Genomic DNA, 18,121 nt, shown 5'->3' on the forward strand with positions numbered 1-18,121 from the left:
TTTCTAAGCCCATAAAAATCAGTTTCACAGATTCTGAAATAGGCCTTCACAACTTAAAGTGCCGTTCCAAATTAAGATCAATTTACTGGTGCAGAAAGGTAAAAATAGATATATTAACACAAAGTTCCTTATCTTATAGTGATGAGTGAGTTGTGTTTATATTAACTACATCCATGATTTATTCATGTAAAATTGGGTTTAAAACTTAGCATAGTAGATCTATTATAAGTGTATTTCTCTTAGAAATTTTTTTTGTAAATTATCTTTTAGCTTTGCAAAACATATTGTGCAGTTAAATCATTTTCTCAGCTAAAGTCTTTCAGTTTGCAAGATATATTTTTCTTCTCATTACTGCCTTAGAGGCATCCCAAAAAAGAATTAGATTAGTTCATTGAATCACAGTTTGTAAATTAAGAGGGTGTGAAAAATAAAATCTAGGGAGCAAGAACCATCTGTTGGAGCCCATACTAAGCTTGCAGGGTCTGTTACTCTATTGCCAACTATCCCAGAGGGCCTAGTCTGAAAGTGGAGGTCAGAGGAAGAGACAGTGGAACAGCCCAGCTGTGATGCCACCTAATTACTTTGAGCGCATAAGAAACTGATCTGTTGAGGCATGAATTGGGAGTAAGAACTCTCCGTTGGGGCCTACTTGAGGCTTGCAGGGTTGCAGCTATCCCAGATGGCCTAATCTGAAGGCAGAAGACAGAGAAGGAGATGCAAGGAAACCACCCAGCTGTGATGTCTGCTATAGATAAGGGTAATGCAGTTCTAATTTTATTAGATCTCAGCGCCACATGTAACCTTATTGACCATTTACTCCTCTCCAGGCTCTCCGAAATTGGTATTTTTGATACAGTTTTCCAATGGTTCACCTCATTTTTAACTGGACGTTTGTTCATTGCTACATTGCTTGCTTCTGAGTCTGCCCTTTGAGCTCAGTCCTCTCTCCCCTTCCTCACATTTCCTCCAGCATTGGGAAGATACCACAGGAAACATATGATGTAGTCAGACAGGAGTAAGATACCATCTGTACATGAGTTTGACTCCATTTTCCTGAAATGTAACCACTCGGGACAGCCAAGGCAATGCGGCTTCAGTTTTTCTGAAATGTAACCACTCGGGCAGCCAAAGCAATGCAGCTTCTATCACCTTCCAATTATGTACCCATATTGGGTGCCCAGCTCATGCTCCCACCTAGCTAACCAATGCTCAAAGCAAATTACAGTCAAATTTTATGTGCGCCATTAAATCAACAGCAAGGGGGGTGAACTGTGCCTGGCCCATTCACACAAAAGCTTATGGTAAGTGCATCGCTTGTACCCATGCCCCGGCAACACCAGAAGTGCAAGCACACTTCAGCACTGTTCTTCTGCGCCTTTAAATATAAGCTTTTCAAATCTGTTTGCATCTAAATTTTTGAAAGTCTCTTTAAGCACAGAAGAACAGGTGCTAATGTGTGCTTTCACTTTCGTTTTTGCTCGGACTCACACACGTTTGTTTCTCACCATCAGTGCTTAGAAGTTGCTTGTGCTTCCATCCAAGGTTGCCAGGTGGGCGGTTTTACTGCCCAATTGGGCGGGTTTTCGCTAGCGGCGGCGGGAAAATTTCGCCGGCCGTGGGATGCGGTTTTTTGGGCGGTTTTCCCGTCGCCGCTGTGCGAGTTTGGCGTTTTTTTTCCGGGGCTTCTATTGGTCCAATTTGGTCCAATAGAAGCTTTTCCGGGGCTTCTATTGGTCCAAATTGGACCAATAGAAGCCTTTCAGGGGCAGGGCTGACGTCAGGGATGACGTAGGGGATGGGGCTAGTGACGTGGGAGGCGGGGTTAGTGACACGGGGGCGGGGTTAGGTGATGCGGGGTTAGTGACGCGGGGGCGGGGTTCGGTGACGCGGAAGACGGGGATTGGCTATGGGCAGTTTTTGGGCGGGTTTACGGCTGTTTCGGGCTCGGAACATTTTTCCCAGCTGGCAACCCTGCTTCCATCCACTTCCAAAACTACACAAAACCGGCAGTTTAGGTGTCAGAAATTCAGAAGAAATCCTCTCCTCAAAACCTTCAACGCCACCCCCGAGCTAGTGGTAAGTTTTCAGCGTTAAGCTCAGCATTTTTTTCTAAACTTGTCTGAGCTCATTAACACCCAATTCAATACATTTAAATACAATTTGCAACCGTATTTGGTGTGCACGTTTGATTATCTGGGCAAGAACCCTCTGAATATTCTGCACACATTTATGTGCGCACTAGTCCGGCACTAATCACTTTTTTCACTGGCATTAGGTTTTGAGCATCAGCCGTCAGAGTCCAGAACTTGTTTTGGGATTCAGTCCCTTTATAAACAATCTGCAGCCATGCGGGAGTGTGATTGGAAGCATCAGTAACTCCAGTAACTGAGTGGAGGAGTGGCCTAGTGGTTAGGGTGGTGGACTTTGGTCATGGGGAACTGAGGAACTGAGTTCGATTCCCACTTCAGGCACAGGCAGCTCCTTGTGACTCTGGGCAAGTCACTTAACCCTCCATTGCCCCATGTAAGCTGCATTGAGCCTGTCATGAGTGGGAAAGCGCGGGGTACAAATGTAACAAACATAGTAACATAGTAGATGACTGCAGAAAAAGACCTGCACAGTCCATCCAGTCTGCCCAAGAAGATAAATTCATATGTGCTACTTTTTTATTTGTACTGTCCTCTTCAGTGCACAGACCGTATAAGTCTGGCCAGCCCTATCCCCGCCTCCCAACCACCAACCCCGCCTCCCAACCACCAGCTCTGGCACAGACCGTATAAGTCTTTTATATAATCAGTGGTAAGAAAGGTAGCATCTACAAAAATATAGTTAATTCTTAAATAGGATCTGCTAAAGTGCAACTAAAATATATGATCTGCCAAAGTGCTTCATGCCAAGCATCGTTTACACCCAAAATATAAATTAAGTGTTTAAGTGCTTTAGTATTGCTTTTGTCCTCATCTGTAGGATGTCCTGTGCGATCCAAATCTGACTGCAAACAAACATTTCAAATCGCTCCCTAAAATTACCCTATGCAAAAAGGAACAAAAGGTGTGCAATTTTCTTAAAGAAAGAATTACGCATGTTTTCTATCTTGAGGAACTATAGTGTACAGTGATATTGTTATATACTTATATTGTTCTATTTGTAATTGTTGCATATACAAAATAAAAAGTTTGCAATAAAAGAGGAGTGGCCTAGTGGTTAGGGTGGTGGACTTTGGTCCTGGGGAACTGAGGAACTGAGTTCGATTCCCACTTCAGGCACAGGCAGCTCCTTGTGACTCTGGGCAAGTCACTTAACCCTCCATTACCCCATGTAAGCCCATTGAGCCTGCCATGAGTGGGAAAGCGCGGGGTACAAATGTAACAAAAAATAAAAAAAAAAACATCCTGTATAATTTGAGCTCCTTTCAGTTAGTTAGGGTCAAAGCGGACAAGTCCTGAAACACGTGCACAGTGGCAACTTGATATAGCAGCGTGCCCTTCTGATGCACCTTTTGGTAAACCTACTCTTTTACAGCATACTGTGCAAAGCACATCACTGTATCTCTTGTTTGGCGGAGGGGGGGGGGGGAGGCGCGGCTGTGCCAGTGCATGATGAATTTGTTCAAGTTCTAATGGAGCTGCATCTCCTTCTTTGCCGAGAAGTTGAGCACAAAGCAGTTGAACGGTTTTCGGAGCATCCTCTTGACCCATCGATTCAGATACTCCGCGAAATCTTAAATTTTGTCGACATCCTCTATTTTCCAAATTGTCAATTTTAAGCACCATGTCTTCATAATGAGATTGAAAGGTGTCAGTATGAGCGCAGAGACACTGAGGACTGAACCTCATTGGCGTGAGTTTTCAGATCTTCAGCTCTAGTGCCTAACTTATGAAGATCACAGTGTACTGTGTCAATTTTATCTAAAATTTCCTCTCGCATCTGCTGCGGTTCATTGCGCATGAGCCCTAGGCGCACACTACACATGCCTGGAGTAGTTCTGTGTTCAGCAGCAGACTGCAATGTCTCTTACTGTGTCAGAGCATAGTAAGGCAGGGCACGATGCAGGTTTAGGCCCTTGCTTGCTTGATGGATTAACATCATCCTTTATTCCACCTGAGAGGCCATATGATCTCTTCTGCAACTCCTCTGGTGCACAAATAAAGCTGTATAATTTTTCTTCAAATTCATTTTTTTGTCCATTCCATCTATTTTATTAGAACTTTTTCAGCTCTTTTAAGTTTCCTTTATTTTCACGTGTGGTTGCGCAATTAGGCCACAGCCCTGTCCTCAATTTAAACACTGCCCACTTTCACTCAGTTCAAGATTGAGGAGTTCAATTTAGCTGAGATACTTTTTTTGATATCATAGAAGACCCCCAGTGGCTTCAAAATGTGTGCCAAGTGTAGACATGTGATTTCTGCCATGGACTTACCTGTAGCTGGTGTTCTCCGAGGACAGCAGGCTGATAATGCTCACATACCCTACCACCTCCCCTAGGAGTTGTCTTTAGTTATAGGCTTTTTGTTTTTTCACCTGACTGGAGGACCCGCACTCACACATCTGGTGGGAAGGTACCAGTGCATGCTTGGTGGCACGATGCTAACATTTTTTGCATTACTAGCTAGTCAGCATCCGCACAGGGCGCTGGTGGATGATGTTACCCAGATGTGAGAATTATCGGCAGCCTGTCCCCGGAGAACACCGGCTACAAGTAAGTATCTTTGCTGTTTCATAATATTGTAAACCATTTCAGGCTGTTATGAAAGTGAAGAAGTAGTTAAGCCACTTTTACTAATCTAAACTAGCAGTTCCAGCAGCAGTTAATACTGTGAAGGTCATCATTTTGGGATTACCTCTTAAATTAAACATTTTTAAATATTCTTTCTCAGCAGGGTCCACTAGCTTCTGGTTCTGACTGGTCGGAATTGGATGTGCTCCTTTTAGTAGGGACTGTTGGCCATGTATTGACCTTGGGTTCAAGCAGCTTTGTAGAAGAAGAGCACCAAACATGGTATTTTCTCATCAATACGCTTTGTCTGGCACTATCTCAACAAATATGCAGAAAATACTTCCTTGTAAAGAACTCTGATGTTGAACTTAGTCCTTCTGGGAGTAAAGGATATGAAGATGCCAATGAGTCCTTCTCATCTAAAGACTCTGATATATATTCTATGCCAGAGAGTGATTCTAAAATTAACAAATTAAATACTTCTGGATTGTTTAAACACTATGAAAAGTGGATCACAATGGCAAGTCCCTGGGTTATTCTAATTTGCTGTCGGTTGCTTCGTTCTTTAAATCAAACAGGAGTTCAGTGGGCTCACCGACCAGATTTTGGACACTGGTTGACAAGGTGTGTACAGTTGCTTTTTTAAATGCATGTGGAGTAGATGAACAATATGAAACATATTTCCCGTTGATTATATTCTGCTGAAAGTTTTCTGTATTTCTAATCCGGAATGAATTTTCTTTAGATGTATTTTTGAGCCAATTTTCATTCTTTCCTAGGCAGTATGAGCTTCTGGACCCCACCAATATTTAAACAGTTTTATTTCCATGAACAACCAAAAGACCTTAATTTTTTATTTTTAAAACTCTGTTTTTAAACAAGAGAAAAATATGTGAATGCAGAAAAACAAGTTAATACAATAAAATGAATACAACCTCACAGTGTCAATGCAAGTAAGATACAATTTTGTTTGTTTCCCAGTTGGTTAAACTTGTAACTCCTCAAAAGCTCCCCCTTTAACAGGAACAACAATATCCTCTACTCCCAGGCCCTTCATATAACAAAAAATATGGATAAGCTGTTTTATCTGTATTACTAGCTCCAAATTTAACAGGTACCAGTCTCTCCAATGGGTCCTTATTCCCAGGGAGACCTGTGCCAAAGACCAACAGTGCAGATCAAAGGGCCTACCCCTAAAAAGCTAACCCCTCCTTGCAAAATACATATCAAACTTGAAATAAACCAGACAAAAGTTCACACAAGTATTAATCAAATTCCAACATTATCTGTTTATGACCTTACATCTAGAAAAAGGAGTTAAGGTGTTCCAAAAATGTTCCTAAGTACAGTGCAATCCGCTTAAGTGCAAGGGTCTGGGACCAAAGAAATACATGCAGTTAACCAGAGCGTGCACTTAACTGTTGTGACCCAAAGAAGCTTGACATCTGATAAACATATGTACAGTACTGTTTATTATACGTACAGTATACAGTCTCCGTTAACTAACGTTAGGCTTACTTGAAGTAATCAGTCATAGTCCTCTGTACACTCTTGTGTCTGTGAGTTCCATAGACTACATCTGCCAGACGGTAAAAACTGTCATAGCACTGACATCCAGTGGCCTCCAAATAGGCACGCATGGTGTTGAGACTCTCCAGCGCTCTTGCAAAAGTGACAGGAGGTTGTTGAATTTCATCAGCATGTGCCTCGCTGCTCATTTTATCATCTGTTTCATCATCAGCTGTTGCTTGCGTGTAGGCGCATATCTCAACATCAGTGCTGTCGTCAACTGTTTGTAGATTATAATCAACAGCTACGTAGTGATGAAACTCCTCTTCAGTAACACCAGCTGGGATGTCAATAGCCTGTTCATCTGACGCGTTTGCAACAGCTGCATCTGTTTCGTCCCTCTCCACATCCCTAACAAAGCTTGCCCACTTGTAGCAGTTCACAATGGTTGCCTGTGTAACATGATTCCAGGCTTCTTTCTGCATATGTAGTGAATCCAACAGTGATAGATTACGAGCCAGTTCAACAGCACATTTATCCTTGCCAGTCTGGTCATCCATAACGCTCATCAGACGATGTAGCACAAGAGCCCGATAATGTTTTTTGAAATTGGCTATTATGCCCTGATCCATAGGTTGGATCAGAGAGGTAGTGTTTGGTGGCAGGAAGACCACCTTGACGTTAGACAGCCTGACATCATCACTGCATGCAGCACAATTATCACAAAGCAACAAAATCTGACGCTTTTGTGCCTGCATTCTAGTGTCTAACTTCTTTAGCCACTGCTTCCAAATTTCCCTAGTTATCCATGAATTTGCGTTAGCCTCGTATGACACAGGAAGTCACTTAACATTCTTGAAGCAACGGGGCTGTTTGCTCTTTCCAGTGATGAGTGGTTCTAACTTCTCACTCCCATCCATATCGCAGCAAAGGAGGATCATCAGTCTGTCCTTCATCGTTTTACTTCCTGTAGTTTCAGCTTGTTTGAATGCAAGTGTTCCATCAGGAATTGCTCGCCAGTAGAGACCGTTTTCGTCAGCATTGAAAATGTCACGAGGTGCAAACTCGTTCAAGAGGTAGGAAGAACTGAAACAACCCAATTTTCAGCACCAAAGTCATCAGCGTCTTGTTTTTCACCATGCTGTTTCTTGAATTTTATGTTGTTCCTCTCCTTCCATCTTTCCAACCATTCAACAGTGGCTTTGAATTCAGTTAGTCCAAGACTTTCTGCTAACTGATTAGCTTTCTCCATAAGCAGTGGACCACTGACAGGAAACTATCTGCTCCTGACATAAGAAAACCACCGAAGAAGAGCATCTTCTACATCCTCAGCTTTTCTCTCCCGTTTACGTTTCCAGTGTGGATTTGTATTGTTTTGCCAGTCTTCCAGAAGCTGGTCTTTCTGCTTCAAGATACGTGAAATTTGACTGGGATTGACACCATATTCTTTAGCAATAGATGCTTGACTTTGTTTGTTTTCTAATTTTTTAAGAACTTCTGTTCGTTCAGCCAGTGTTAAAGTCTTACAGTTGCGTGACTCCAGTGTACACTCTAACAACATTCTTTCGCTTCTACCTGTGGCAGTTAACCAACGAGATTTCAAATTTACCGCCCCTTTGTCACGCGCCATTCGGCTTCTATATTCCGTGCGTACGCTTATGCGGAGTCTTTCCTGCAGAGGAGCGGTCTTAAACCATGCATATAAGTGAATCTTGCACTTATCAGTGGTGCTCTAAACCGAAGTTTGTCCCCCATAGAAATTGATGGCGCCAAAAACAGGACCGAAGTACGGCATGCAGTTAAACAGAGCATGCACTTATCCGACGTGCACTTAAATAGAGTGCACTATATTTTGAAAAAAAAAATCAATTTAGCAGATTTAGGATCAGATATAGCAAATCTATCCAGAAGTAACAAGACCTTACTTTTTAAATTTAATTTAATATTGATACTTTTATTCCCCCTCCCTTTAATCACAGAAAGTACAGGGTGGAATACAGGAAGGTGAGATGGCATTAGGTATAGTAAATATTGTCCTGTCCCTAGAGGTCCTACAGTCCCACTTAGGATTGTAGGACCTCTGGGGATAGGACAATATTTGAGACAGTGGAGGGTTAATGATTTGCCTAAGATCAAAAGAAGTAGCAGTAAGATTGAAACCCTGACTTTCCTGTTCTTACCTTAAGCAACTGCAATATTTTACCAGTTGTCACATATAGAACGTACATATTCATGAAGAAGAAAAGGAAAAAAATATATAACTTATATGTGTACATGTTTTTGCAGCACATATAGTGAGATAATGAGTACTGGGCCAAAATGTATCCCAGACTGAGTTATACCAGCCATTGACCCTCTTAAGAAGGTGTGTTAGTTTCTTGATACAGGCTACCTTAAAAGGTCGAACATGCCATTTTCTCACTGAAGGAGTCCATTTCTAAAACTTAGTAATTGTGAATCTTGATTCTTACAACTCGTATTTGAGCAATAAGTTAGTTGTGGATATCTTTTAATTGATATTGGCATTTTAAGATTTATAATTATACACCATTTTGTATGCTATATTATGTGGATAGTTTAAGTGATTTTTGCATTTAAAGTATCATAATCTTACACCTCTTTAAATGACATTTGGAGCATCACAGAGATTAAAAAAAAAAATCACAGATCAAAACTGAACTAGGGGCAATTCAGCAAGGCATGTAGATATACCCTGGAGGCCACACTCTATCCAACAAAATAGAGAAAGGTTGGGTCTATCATGTTGATGAAATTGAGATATCTGAGTTTGATGTAGAAGTTTAACCATTAAGGTGGACCTCTTGCAACATAATGAGATGTGGTAGGTATTAAAGTAGGTCTCTGACCCAAGCATATCAGAGGTTAGCAAACTTGGTTCAACTATTGCACAATTTATAGAGATCGCTGCGATGAAAGTAGGGAATTGTGGAACTGGGAACATACCTTATGTCTTTAAATGAAATGTAAAAAATAGTAAAGGCAGATACCTTTCCCAAACATCTGTGGAGGCCAACAGTCATTCAAAAGCATATAGTTCGGAACAAGGTATCTTTCAAAGATATCACCAAAACAGGGAATATAGGTATCCCGATAGTGAGGATGCAGTAGAGACCATAATAGACATTGAGGGGCATAATCGAAAGGGACGCCCAAGTTTTGCTGAGGACATTTTCGCAAAACGTCCCAGTGGAGGGGCGGGAAACCCGTATTATTGAAACATGATGGACGGCCATCTTTTGTTTTTGATAATACAGTCGGGGACGCCCAGATCCTGAAATTTAGGTCGTCCTCAGAGATGGTCGTCCCTAGACTTGGTTGTTTCTGATTTTCGGCGATAATGGAAACCAAGGATGCCCATCTCAGAAACGACCAAATGCAAGCCCTTTGGTGTGGGAGGAGCCAGCATTCATAGTGCACTGGTCCCCCTGACATGCCAGGACACCAACCGGGCACTGCAGTGGACTTCATAAATTGCTCCCAGGTACATAGCTCCCTTACCTTGTGTGCTGAGCCCCCCCAAATCTCCCCCAAAGCCCACTACCCACCACTGTACACCACTACCATAGCCCTTACGGGTGAAGGGGGGCACCTAGATGTGGGTACAGTGGGTTTGTGGTGGGTTTTGGAGGGCTCATATTTACTACCACAGGTGTAACAGGTAGGGGGGGGATGGGCCTTGGTCTGCCTGCCTGAAGTACACTACACCCACTAAAACTGCTCCAGTGACCTGCATACTGCTGTGATGGACCTGAGTATGACATTTGAGACTGGCAAAAAATATTTTAAAGATGTTTTTTTGAGGGTGGGAGGGGGTTAGTGACCACTGGGGGAGTAAGGGGAGGTCATCCCCGATTCTCTCCAGTGGTCATCTGGTCAGTTCGGGCACCTATTTGTTCCTTGGTCATAAAAGAAACAGGACCAGGTAAAGTCATCCGTGCTCGTGAGGGACGCCCTTATTTTTTCCATTATGGGTCAAGGACATCCATGTGTTAGGCACGCCAAAGTCCCGTCTTCAGTACGCCTCCGACACGCCCCCGTGAACTTTGGTCGTCCCCACGACTGAAAGCAGTTGGGGACACCCAAAATCGGCTTTTGATTATACCAATTTGGGCGACCTTGTGAGAAGGACGCCCATCTTCCAATTTGTGTCAGAAGATGGGCATCCTTCTCTTTCAAAAATGAGCCTTCAGGTGTCTTTAGATAAAAAGCAGACAAAAGATTGCAAATTATCACAGTCAACTGATGAGCAAGGTGTAAATAGAAACAACAAACATAGAGCTCTGTTTACTAAGCCACACTGTTGGCGCTAATGCTAGAGACACCCATATATTCCCATGGGTGTCTCTAGCGTTCACCTGCAGCGCAGCTTAATAAACGGGGCACAGCAAAACACTGGGGACAAAAGTTATACCTCCATATAGATTTCATCTGGGAGAGAAGTACTTAGGAGCAACTTAGAAAATATATTAGCATTAGTATATATTCACCTACTTAAAGTTCTAAACATTTAAACACAGCATAATAAACACAGGCTGTCACTCCGGAATTTTATGACTTCCTTATCTATCCCTAACACAGACCCTCACTGACAAGCTGTTTGTGTACTATTTCCAGTAAAAGTTTGGCTATTCCTGTATTCTGGAATTTCCCTCTCTCTCTCTTTCTCTTAATCCACCTAGTTAAAATTCAATGGCCATTTGTGCTGCAGTTTCTAAACATATATCTGGGATTTGGCTTATTCCAGTTCCTATGTTAATACTTGCTCATTTCGCCGAGGAGCCCTGAGATAGGTCCATTTATCCCTTCCTTGGAATTCTTCTCTCAGGACACCCTGTCTCTTTCCTAGAGACTTTAACTTGTGCTCAGTTATTTACCCTGAAAATACAAGCCTAAATTTCGACCAAGAGGAAGAAGCAGACGCTTAAAGAAAAAAGTAGAGAGTTCTGAATGGTGGTAAAGTTAGGCAGAGAGTACCAGCATGAAACCACAGTCAGCCTGACCCTTATAGTTCCCTGACCTGTCCACACAGAACATTTAATATCTAACAAACTACAATGAGAGAGAAACACACTGCAGATAATTCTGAGCACAGACTGTCTTATATTATTTGTAAAATATCTCCATTACCATGTAGAGCGGTCAGCTGTTCCATATAAAAAAAAGTTTGTCAGCTGTTACCGAGGGTCTGAAGTCTTTTCCTCTATTGACTTATAAGTATCATGGTAATGGAGATATTTTGCCTTTAATAGATTTGATTTGTCTAAATAGTATATGGGCAAGTGCAACAACTTTGTTTCTTATATTATTTGTGAAATCTGTTGTATCCCTGAGCGATCTATACACAGATGGACCTGGCCCCATTTCTTAGATGATTTTTTTTTTCAAATAAATTAGGTCCTTCTACCTCTTCTTGTTGTGCCAGGGAAATGTATGTCCCGTTTGGCTCGTAGGGAGTCAAACTGCCCGCATTCTTCATGATTATTGTAGAACTATACTGTAAAAAAAAACTAGCCTGTGCTCAAATTAACAATTATTTATTAATATATTGATATATGAGGACATACCAAGTATAAGAATAGATAAAGTATGTTCTGACTTTTGAACAGAGGCCAGCTCTGTATATAGGGAATTTGTCATCTTAAACACAAAGAATCAAAAGAATACATAAAAGATGAATTATTACAGGAGCATACATTAGTTTACTAATGACTGCATACGTATGGTTTATGGCCTCCATGAAAGACTCCTTCACCCCTTGACTATCAGATTACCCATCATATATTGAAGTCATAAATTGCTCCCTAAGTCAAGATAGAAATGACTTATGATGGGGTTTTTTTCCCCCTAAAGGTCTCTCTGTCAAATACCAGTTTACCCTGCTATTCATGTTTATGATGGTGAGGTAATGCACATTCAGCAAAGGGTCATATATAGGTTAGCTAGCGGCATATTCTAGTCTAAGAACTGGAGCTATATTGATAAGTATATTTATAAGGTAGAATTTTTCCCATACCAGTATCCACCCTGAGCTTTCATTTTAGACAGAGAGACATTGAGGCTGCTACGTATAAGCAGTAGTAGTAAAGTTCACTGGCTTTTATGAAACCTAACTTGCATTTTTTTGACATGTGACCATGCCCACTTCCATTTGTGTCAGATTCAATGATCAGCTTCACCCACTCTCTGCCCAATCCCCACCCTGCTCCTCCTACTCACACCTTGCCTTTTGATGACATCACCAGAAGTGACTTCATAACTCCCCCCTATCCTGCCCCCTTTGGTTGATATACTTGACAGTGACATTATAACTCTGCCCAGGCTACACCCCTTTTCTAAGATGGCGGGGTCTATGTGTCACTTCCTGTGTGATGTCACAAATTCAAGATGGTGGTGAGAATAGTATTCTTCGTGAATGGATGTGATGTCAATCATCAGACACCGCCCACTAGATCCAAGGCGCATGCACAGTTTGGTTTCTAAATTTTCCTAGCCCTCATATTTTTTTTATGGTTGGCTGAGAGCAAATGTCTCAGCCTCTCATTTGAGAACTTCACAGCTTGTTATCTGTCATTGTGTGTGTGTGTGGGGGGGGGGGGGGGGGGGAGTTGAGGAATGGAAGGGATTTCAGCCTTCAGAGGGAGAATAAAATAACTTTTTGTGTGCTGTCAGGTCACAGAATTATTGTTTGTTTGTAAGAACAGCATGATGAATCCCCTTCCTCCTCCCCCCTCCTGTGCAAAACAACAAAACCATCCATTCACTCCTCCATTCCCTCTGCTTCTAACAAACACCCTCCATAATGAATGACATTTCTTTTTCATACACAACAGCTTTTACATATTTATCTCACACTGTGCAGAAAAAAATATTTCTTGGTGTTTGCAAACTGAAGCTGTTTCATTTTTAAAGAATGAAAGCTTCTCACCTTCTTTTTTAAACAAACCTTGTCTGTTTTTAATGTATAAAAGATTCACTGACAACTTGTGCCATAGTAAGTTAAAACACTGAGAGCACACTATTTCGTTTTTCAAAACACCCAGTTTTTTTCTCATTAGGAAAGAGGAGGAAAAAGGGGAGGGGTATGGGTTTAGTTGTAATAAATGAATGAGGGCTCTGTGGCACACAAAGTGTTTATTCCCCCCCCCCCCCCCCCCCCCCGCAGTCTGAAATGCCTTTTGTTCCTCAAAACCTCCATTGGAAAAGGGGTGAGGTTTGGGCAGAGTTATAACATCACTTCCAGTGATGATAAATAATAGTAGTAGTAGTAGTGGTACAAAAGGGGTGGGATTTAGCGATGTTTTGTCATCAAAAAGGGTGGGGTGGGGAATAGACAGGTTTGAGAGTGGGTGGGACTAAGGCAGATCCTTGATTGTAATTGGTGTGACCATCTGTCAAAGATATGCAAATTTGATTTGAAAAAGCCAGTGAACCTTACTACTGGCAGTGTATCAGCTGGTATGTTAACATTTGCTAAGAAAGTGGTCAAAGGATTTAATATGATCTAAAAACCATGGTTGTCTAATATAGTTTAGTCCCTTCTCACCCATTTCTTCCTTTAAAAGATAGCAAAAAAGAGTAAAAGGTTATAGGTGGGTTACCTTTTATTGGAAAAAGTGGGGACAGCTCCCTGTCTTTGTTTCCCTAGCTTAGGGGCAGATGATCAAAAACCCCATGCTGTTATAAACAGCGCTGTAAAATTAGTACTGTAACAGCGTGGGGAAATAAAGCCCCTGTGAGCAGAGCTAATAGAATGCAAATTTAGGTGCACTATTAACTCTGATCATCGGGGTACTTCTGCGAGAGGATTATGCCTCGGCATGCGCAGAAGTTGTTTTGACAGGTCTGGGCAATTGGACTTTGAGTTGGTGGTATATATATTTATAAGGTTTTTAGATGTATTGACTCCTAAAGCAGGCATTGCATTGCCAAAACACGGTTCCATGTCGAGTCTACCTAAACCATACAAGCCTCTTGTATACTCTCAATAAAATTAGATTGTATTTGAGACCTTGTGGATCTTCATTCTTCATCATTGGAGGCTCATTGGTCCTTCCTTACTTTTTGTTACTGTTGGACTTTATTCGTGGGGAAATCACCTCCTTCTACACATATGACATAACTGACTCAGGAAGACTATTCCAGGTGTTTCGCACAGCAAGATGGAGTCTGGAGTTGGTATCGGAAGAGAAGGGCACAAATAAGAGTGACTTAGCTGATGAGTTCCTGGGGAGGGGTGTAGGCAGAGGTAATAAAGGAGAGATACTGAGGAGCTGCAGACTGAGGCCCTCATGATCAAAAGCAAACTCCGGCGCTAGAGGCTAACGTCATACTAGCGCCAGAGTTTGCTGCCGACCCATGATCAGAGCTCTCAAGCACATGAAACAACGCGCTCGAGGGCTCTTAGCGCAAGTAGCATGCAAATGCATGCTAAACAGGGCTCTTAGCGCAAGTAGCTTGCAAATGCATGCTAATCAGCGCTTAACGCATTTATCCCCAATGATCAGCGTCTAGCGCGCCAAAGATTGGGTCACTGGCCGCGGAAAACTGTACACCAGCTCCGAGCTGGCGTTGGGGTTTGCGCTGATCATTGGGGAGGAATGGTGAGCCCTGTCCAGCATGCAGTTGCATGCTGGCAGACCCCCGTTCCCTCCCAAAGCAAACGTGAACAGGGGGCTGGAGGTCCGGTGGACTTCCGGTCCCCCCCGACGATCCCACCCTCCCCCCAAATTCAGGGAGGGCTGGAGATCTGGTGCGTCTCCAGCCCCCCCAAACCCCCAGAAAATGTCAAGTGGCTGCCGCCGGCCAAACCCTCTCCCACCCTCCCACCCAGTGAGCGATGGGGGGGGGGGGGAGCAGGAGGTCCACCCCAACTCCCCCCCCCCCCGCGTTGTCGTACCAATCCCTGGTGGTCCAGCGTGAATAGGAGTAGTGACAATCCCCCTCCCGGGGGTGGGAGGGTGGGAAAGGGTAGGGGGGCTGGCATACACTCCAGGAACTGAAAAAAACTCAAACATGAAATTGCTGATCTGTAAACTGTCGTTAAAATCATCAGTAGGACCTGAAGATTGGAGGGTGGCCCATGTAACGCCAATTTTTAAAAAGGTTTCCAGGGGTGATCCTGGAAATTAACGACCAGTAAGCCTGACTTCAGTGCCGGACAAAATAGTGGAAACTATTACACAGAATAAAATTACAGAACACGTGGAGGCATATTTTCAAAGCACTTAGACTTACAAAGTTGCATAGTAGTTTATGGAACTTTGTAAATCTAAGTGCTTTGAAAATGAGCCCCATGGACAAATATGGTTTAATGGGACAGAATCAGCATGGGTTCAGCCAAGGGAAGTCTTGCCTCACCAATTTGCTTCATTTGTTTGAAGGCGTGAATAAACATGTGGATAAAGGTCAGCCGCTTGATGTAGTGTATCGAGATTTTCAGAGAGGTTTTGACAAAGTTCCTCATGAGAGACTCATGAGAAAATTAAAATATCATGGGATAGGAGGTAATGTCGTTCTGTGGATTAGGAATTAGTTATTGGACAGAAAACAGGATAAGGTTAAATGGCCATTTTTCTCAATGGAGGAGGGTGGAGTACCACAGGGATCTGTAGTGGGACCAGTGCTATTTAACATATTTATAAATGATCTTTCCACCTTTGTTAATACGTGGAATACATCTGGTCTGGGCTTCCATGATGGTATTTTTAAACAATGTACATTCCTAATTTAAAGGCCTAATGCACATGTATTTGCCTCATGTGTAACTGGAGCAGCCACTTTATAAAGATGCATATTGAAAAATTGAATGGAAGCAATTTATATGTCACCATCTCTGGGAAAAGGGGACAGCGGTCCAAACCCCATCCTTTTTTGTGCAAAAAAAAGTTACAGAAGTACAAACATTTAATTTTTTTCTAGGTGCTTATGGACCCATGACATGAAAAATCGGCTATTGTCAACATTTTGGATCTGCTATGTAGGAGTAGTACAATAATTATGTAGAGTGTGCAAAGAATATTTTTGTTAACACTCTGGAATTGTTGTCTTTATCTGAAAACACATCTGTTAAGTACAGAGTCTATTCAGAGAATTAAACCTGGAGCTGCAGTTTACCAAGAATAGATTTGAGTCCGTAATCCAATTCTTTATTTAATACAGTTGATGACAAGATTAAAAAAAAAAAATCAATCACAGTTGCGTTGAGACAGATTAGGGATTCTGTACATACAAAGTGAGTCCATGTTTGTGATTATCCCTTCTCCCAGACCGGACGAATTATCAGTGGCTGGAAAGTATGAAATATTGAAGAGACAGCAATATTCTCTTTAGCCACTGCAGCAACAGCTGCAACAGGTAAAAATCACTACTACCTTGAGAGGAAAAAACAGGCAGCAGTTTACTGCCTCAACATGGAGAGTTAAAGCTCTCTACACACTGGATATATAACCTAGGTATAGCTATCATACTCTCAATTTTTCTCAAGAGAGCAATCAGAGGGAGGGAGGAATTCTGCTCCTCCCAGCATGCCCAGAGGCAAGCAGTAACAAAGCTCCAAGAGACACTGAGAGGCAGATGCACTAAACTTTAACAACCCTTTAATGACCCTTTAACGACCAATTTTTGAACCGTGGCATGCATTAAAGGACATTTTCCGACAAGGTTAGCAGCTAACGAAAACGGAATGCAGATGAGGGATTCCTGTAGAAATTGTAACGACATGCACTAACCTTTTCTGATTGACTTAACGCAGGAAAAACGCCGGAAAATCTACGAGAGGTCTGTACCTCTCGTTGTGGCTGTGTGGACTCGAAAGACTTGCAAAGACTGTCATGTAAAAAAAAAAAAAACCTAGCCAATCCAGAGCATGTTTCAGCCTTACCCAACAAAAAAAACAGAAACACGTGGCTCCCCGCTTCCCCCTGCATATAGAAAACAAAAATCAAAAAAAGGATCGGGAGGGGGCAAAGGCGCTCGTCAGGAGCGTCCTGTATGGACGGCCTTGCCACCCCACCACCCCAGGTCGCCACTGCTCCCCGCTTCCCCCTGTATTACAGGGAAGACAAAGGAGAGAGATGTCCTGAAGACTCACACTGATCAGACGGTCTTCTTGCCCATGCAGCACCTTCATACAGAGGTGAGAGGCGCTGCACGGGCCTGGTAATGCGGGTCCGGTGGAGTGGGGGAGCGGCAGCGATGACCTCAGGGGGTGGGGCATGGGGCGGAGGATGCCGGGAGGCGGAGTTATGGGAGAAGGAGTACAGAAAGACACAGGAAGGGAGTGGGACCGGGGCTGCTAAACTTTTTAGTTTTGTTTTAATTTTTTATTTTATACGAGCAGAAGCAGAGAGCAGCGGTGACCTCGGGGGGGGGGGGGGGGGTGTGCAAGGCTTGTCCATACAGGGCGCTCCTGACGAGCGCCTTTGCCCCCTGCCGATCCTTTTTTTGATTTTTGTTTTCTATATGCAGGGGGAAGCAGGGAGCCACATGTTTCTGTTTTTTTTTGTGTGTGTTTTGACGTTTGTGGCATGCGCAGAGCAGCCAGCAAAACGCTTGGCTGCTCTGCGCATGCTTTAGGGGCCGATTACGGACGGGGATTACGATTCTTTGATACATTGTACTTTTCAATACCGTACCGAGCATGTGCGACTTGTTTTTTTGGTGCATTCTTCGTTTTTTTAAAATCGTTAGGGACTTTAACGATTTAGATTTTTTTAACGTTTGGTTGATGCATCTGGCTCTGAGAGCAGAACACAGATGTTCATAAAGGCTAATCACAGAGGTCTGCAAAAATTCAGGGACCTGGTCCTTATACATAACTTAATAATATACAGACATGTAATCTGTTATACAGAACACAAACTGTCCCATGTAATG

General features: G+C 42.7%; 1 protein-coding gene across 3 annotated transcripts in view; it reads left to right on the forward strand.

Moving 5' to 3' along the window:
* PIGG (phosphatidylinositol glycan anchor biosynthesis class G) overlaps window positions 1–18,121 on the forward strand; it is a 207,083-nt gene that overhangs the window by 80,902 nt on the left and 108,060 nt on the right. For 2 of the 3 annotated variants that reach the window (XM_030194469.1, XM_030194471.1), the window contains exon 9: window positions 4,878–5,341. In XM_030194469.1, the coding sequence (XP_030050329.1) occupies window positions 4,878–5,341 (464 nt within the window). The remainder of the gene's footprint in view (window positions 1–4,877; window positions 5,342–18,121) is intronic. The other variant, XM_030194470.1, reaches the window with a different exon arrangement.

Source organism: Microcaecilia unicolor, chromosome 2 (assembly GCF_901765095.1).
Source record: "Microcaecilia unicolor chromosome 2, aMicUni1.1, whole genome shotgun sequence".
Taxonomy (NCBI): domain Eukaryota; kingdom Metazoa; phylum Chordata; class Amphibia; order Gymnophiona; family Siphonopidae; genus Microcaecilia; species Microcaecilia unicolor.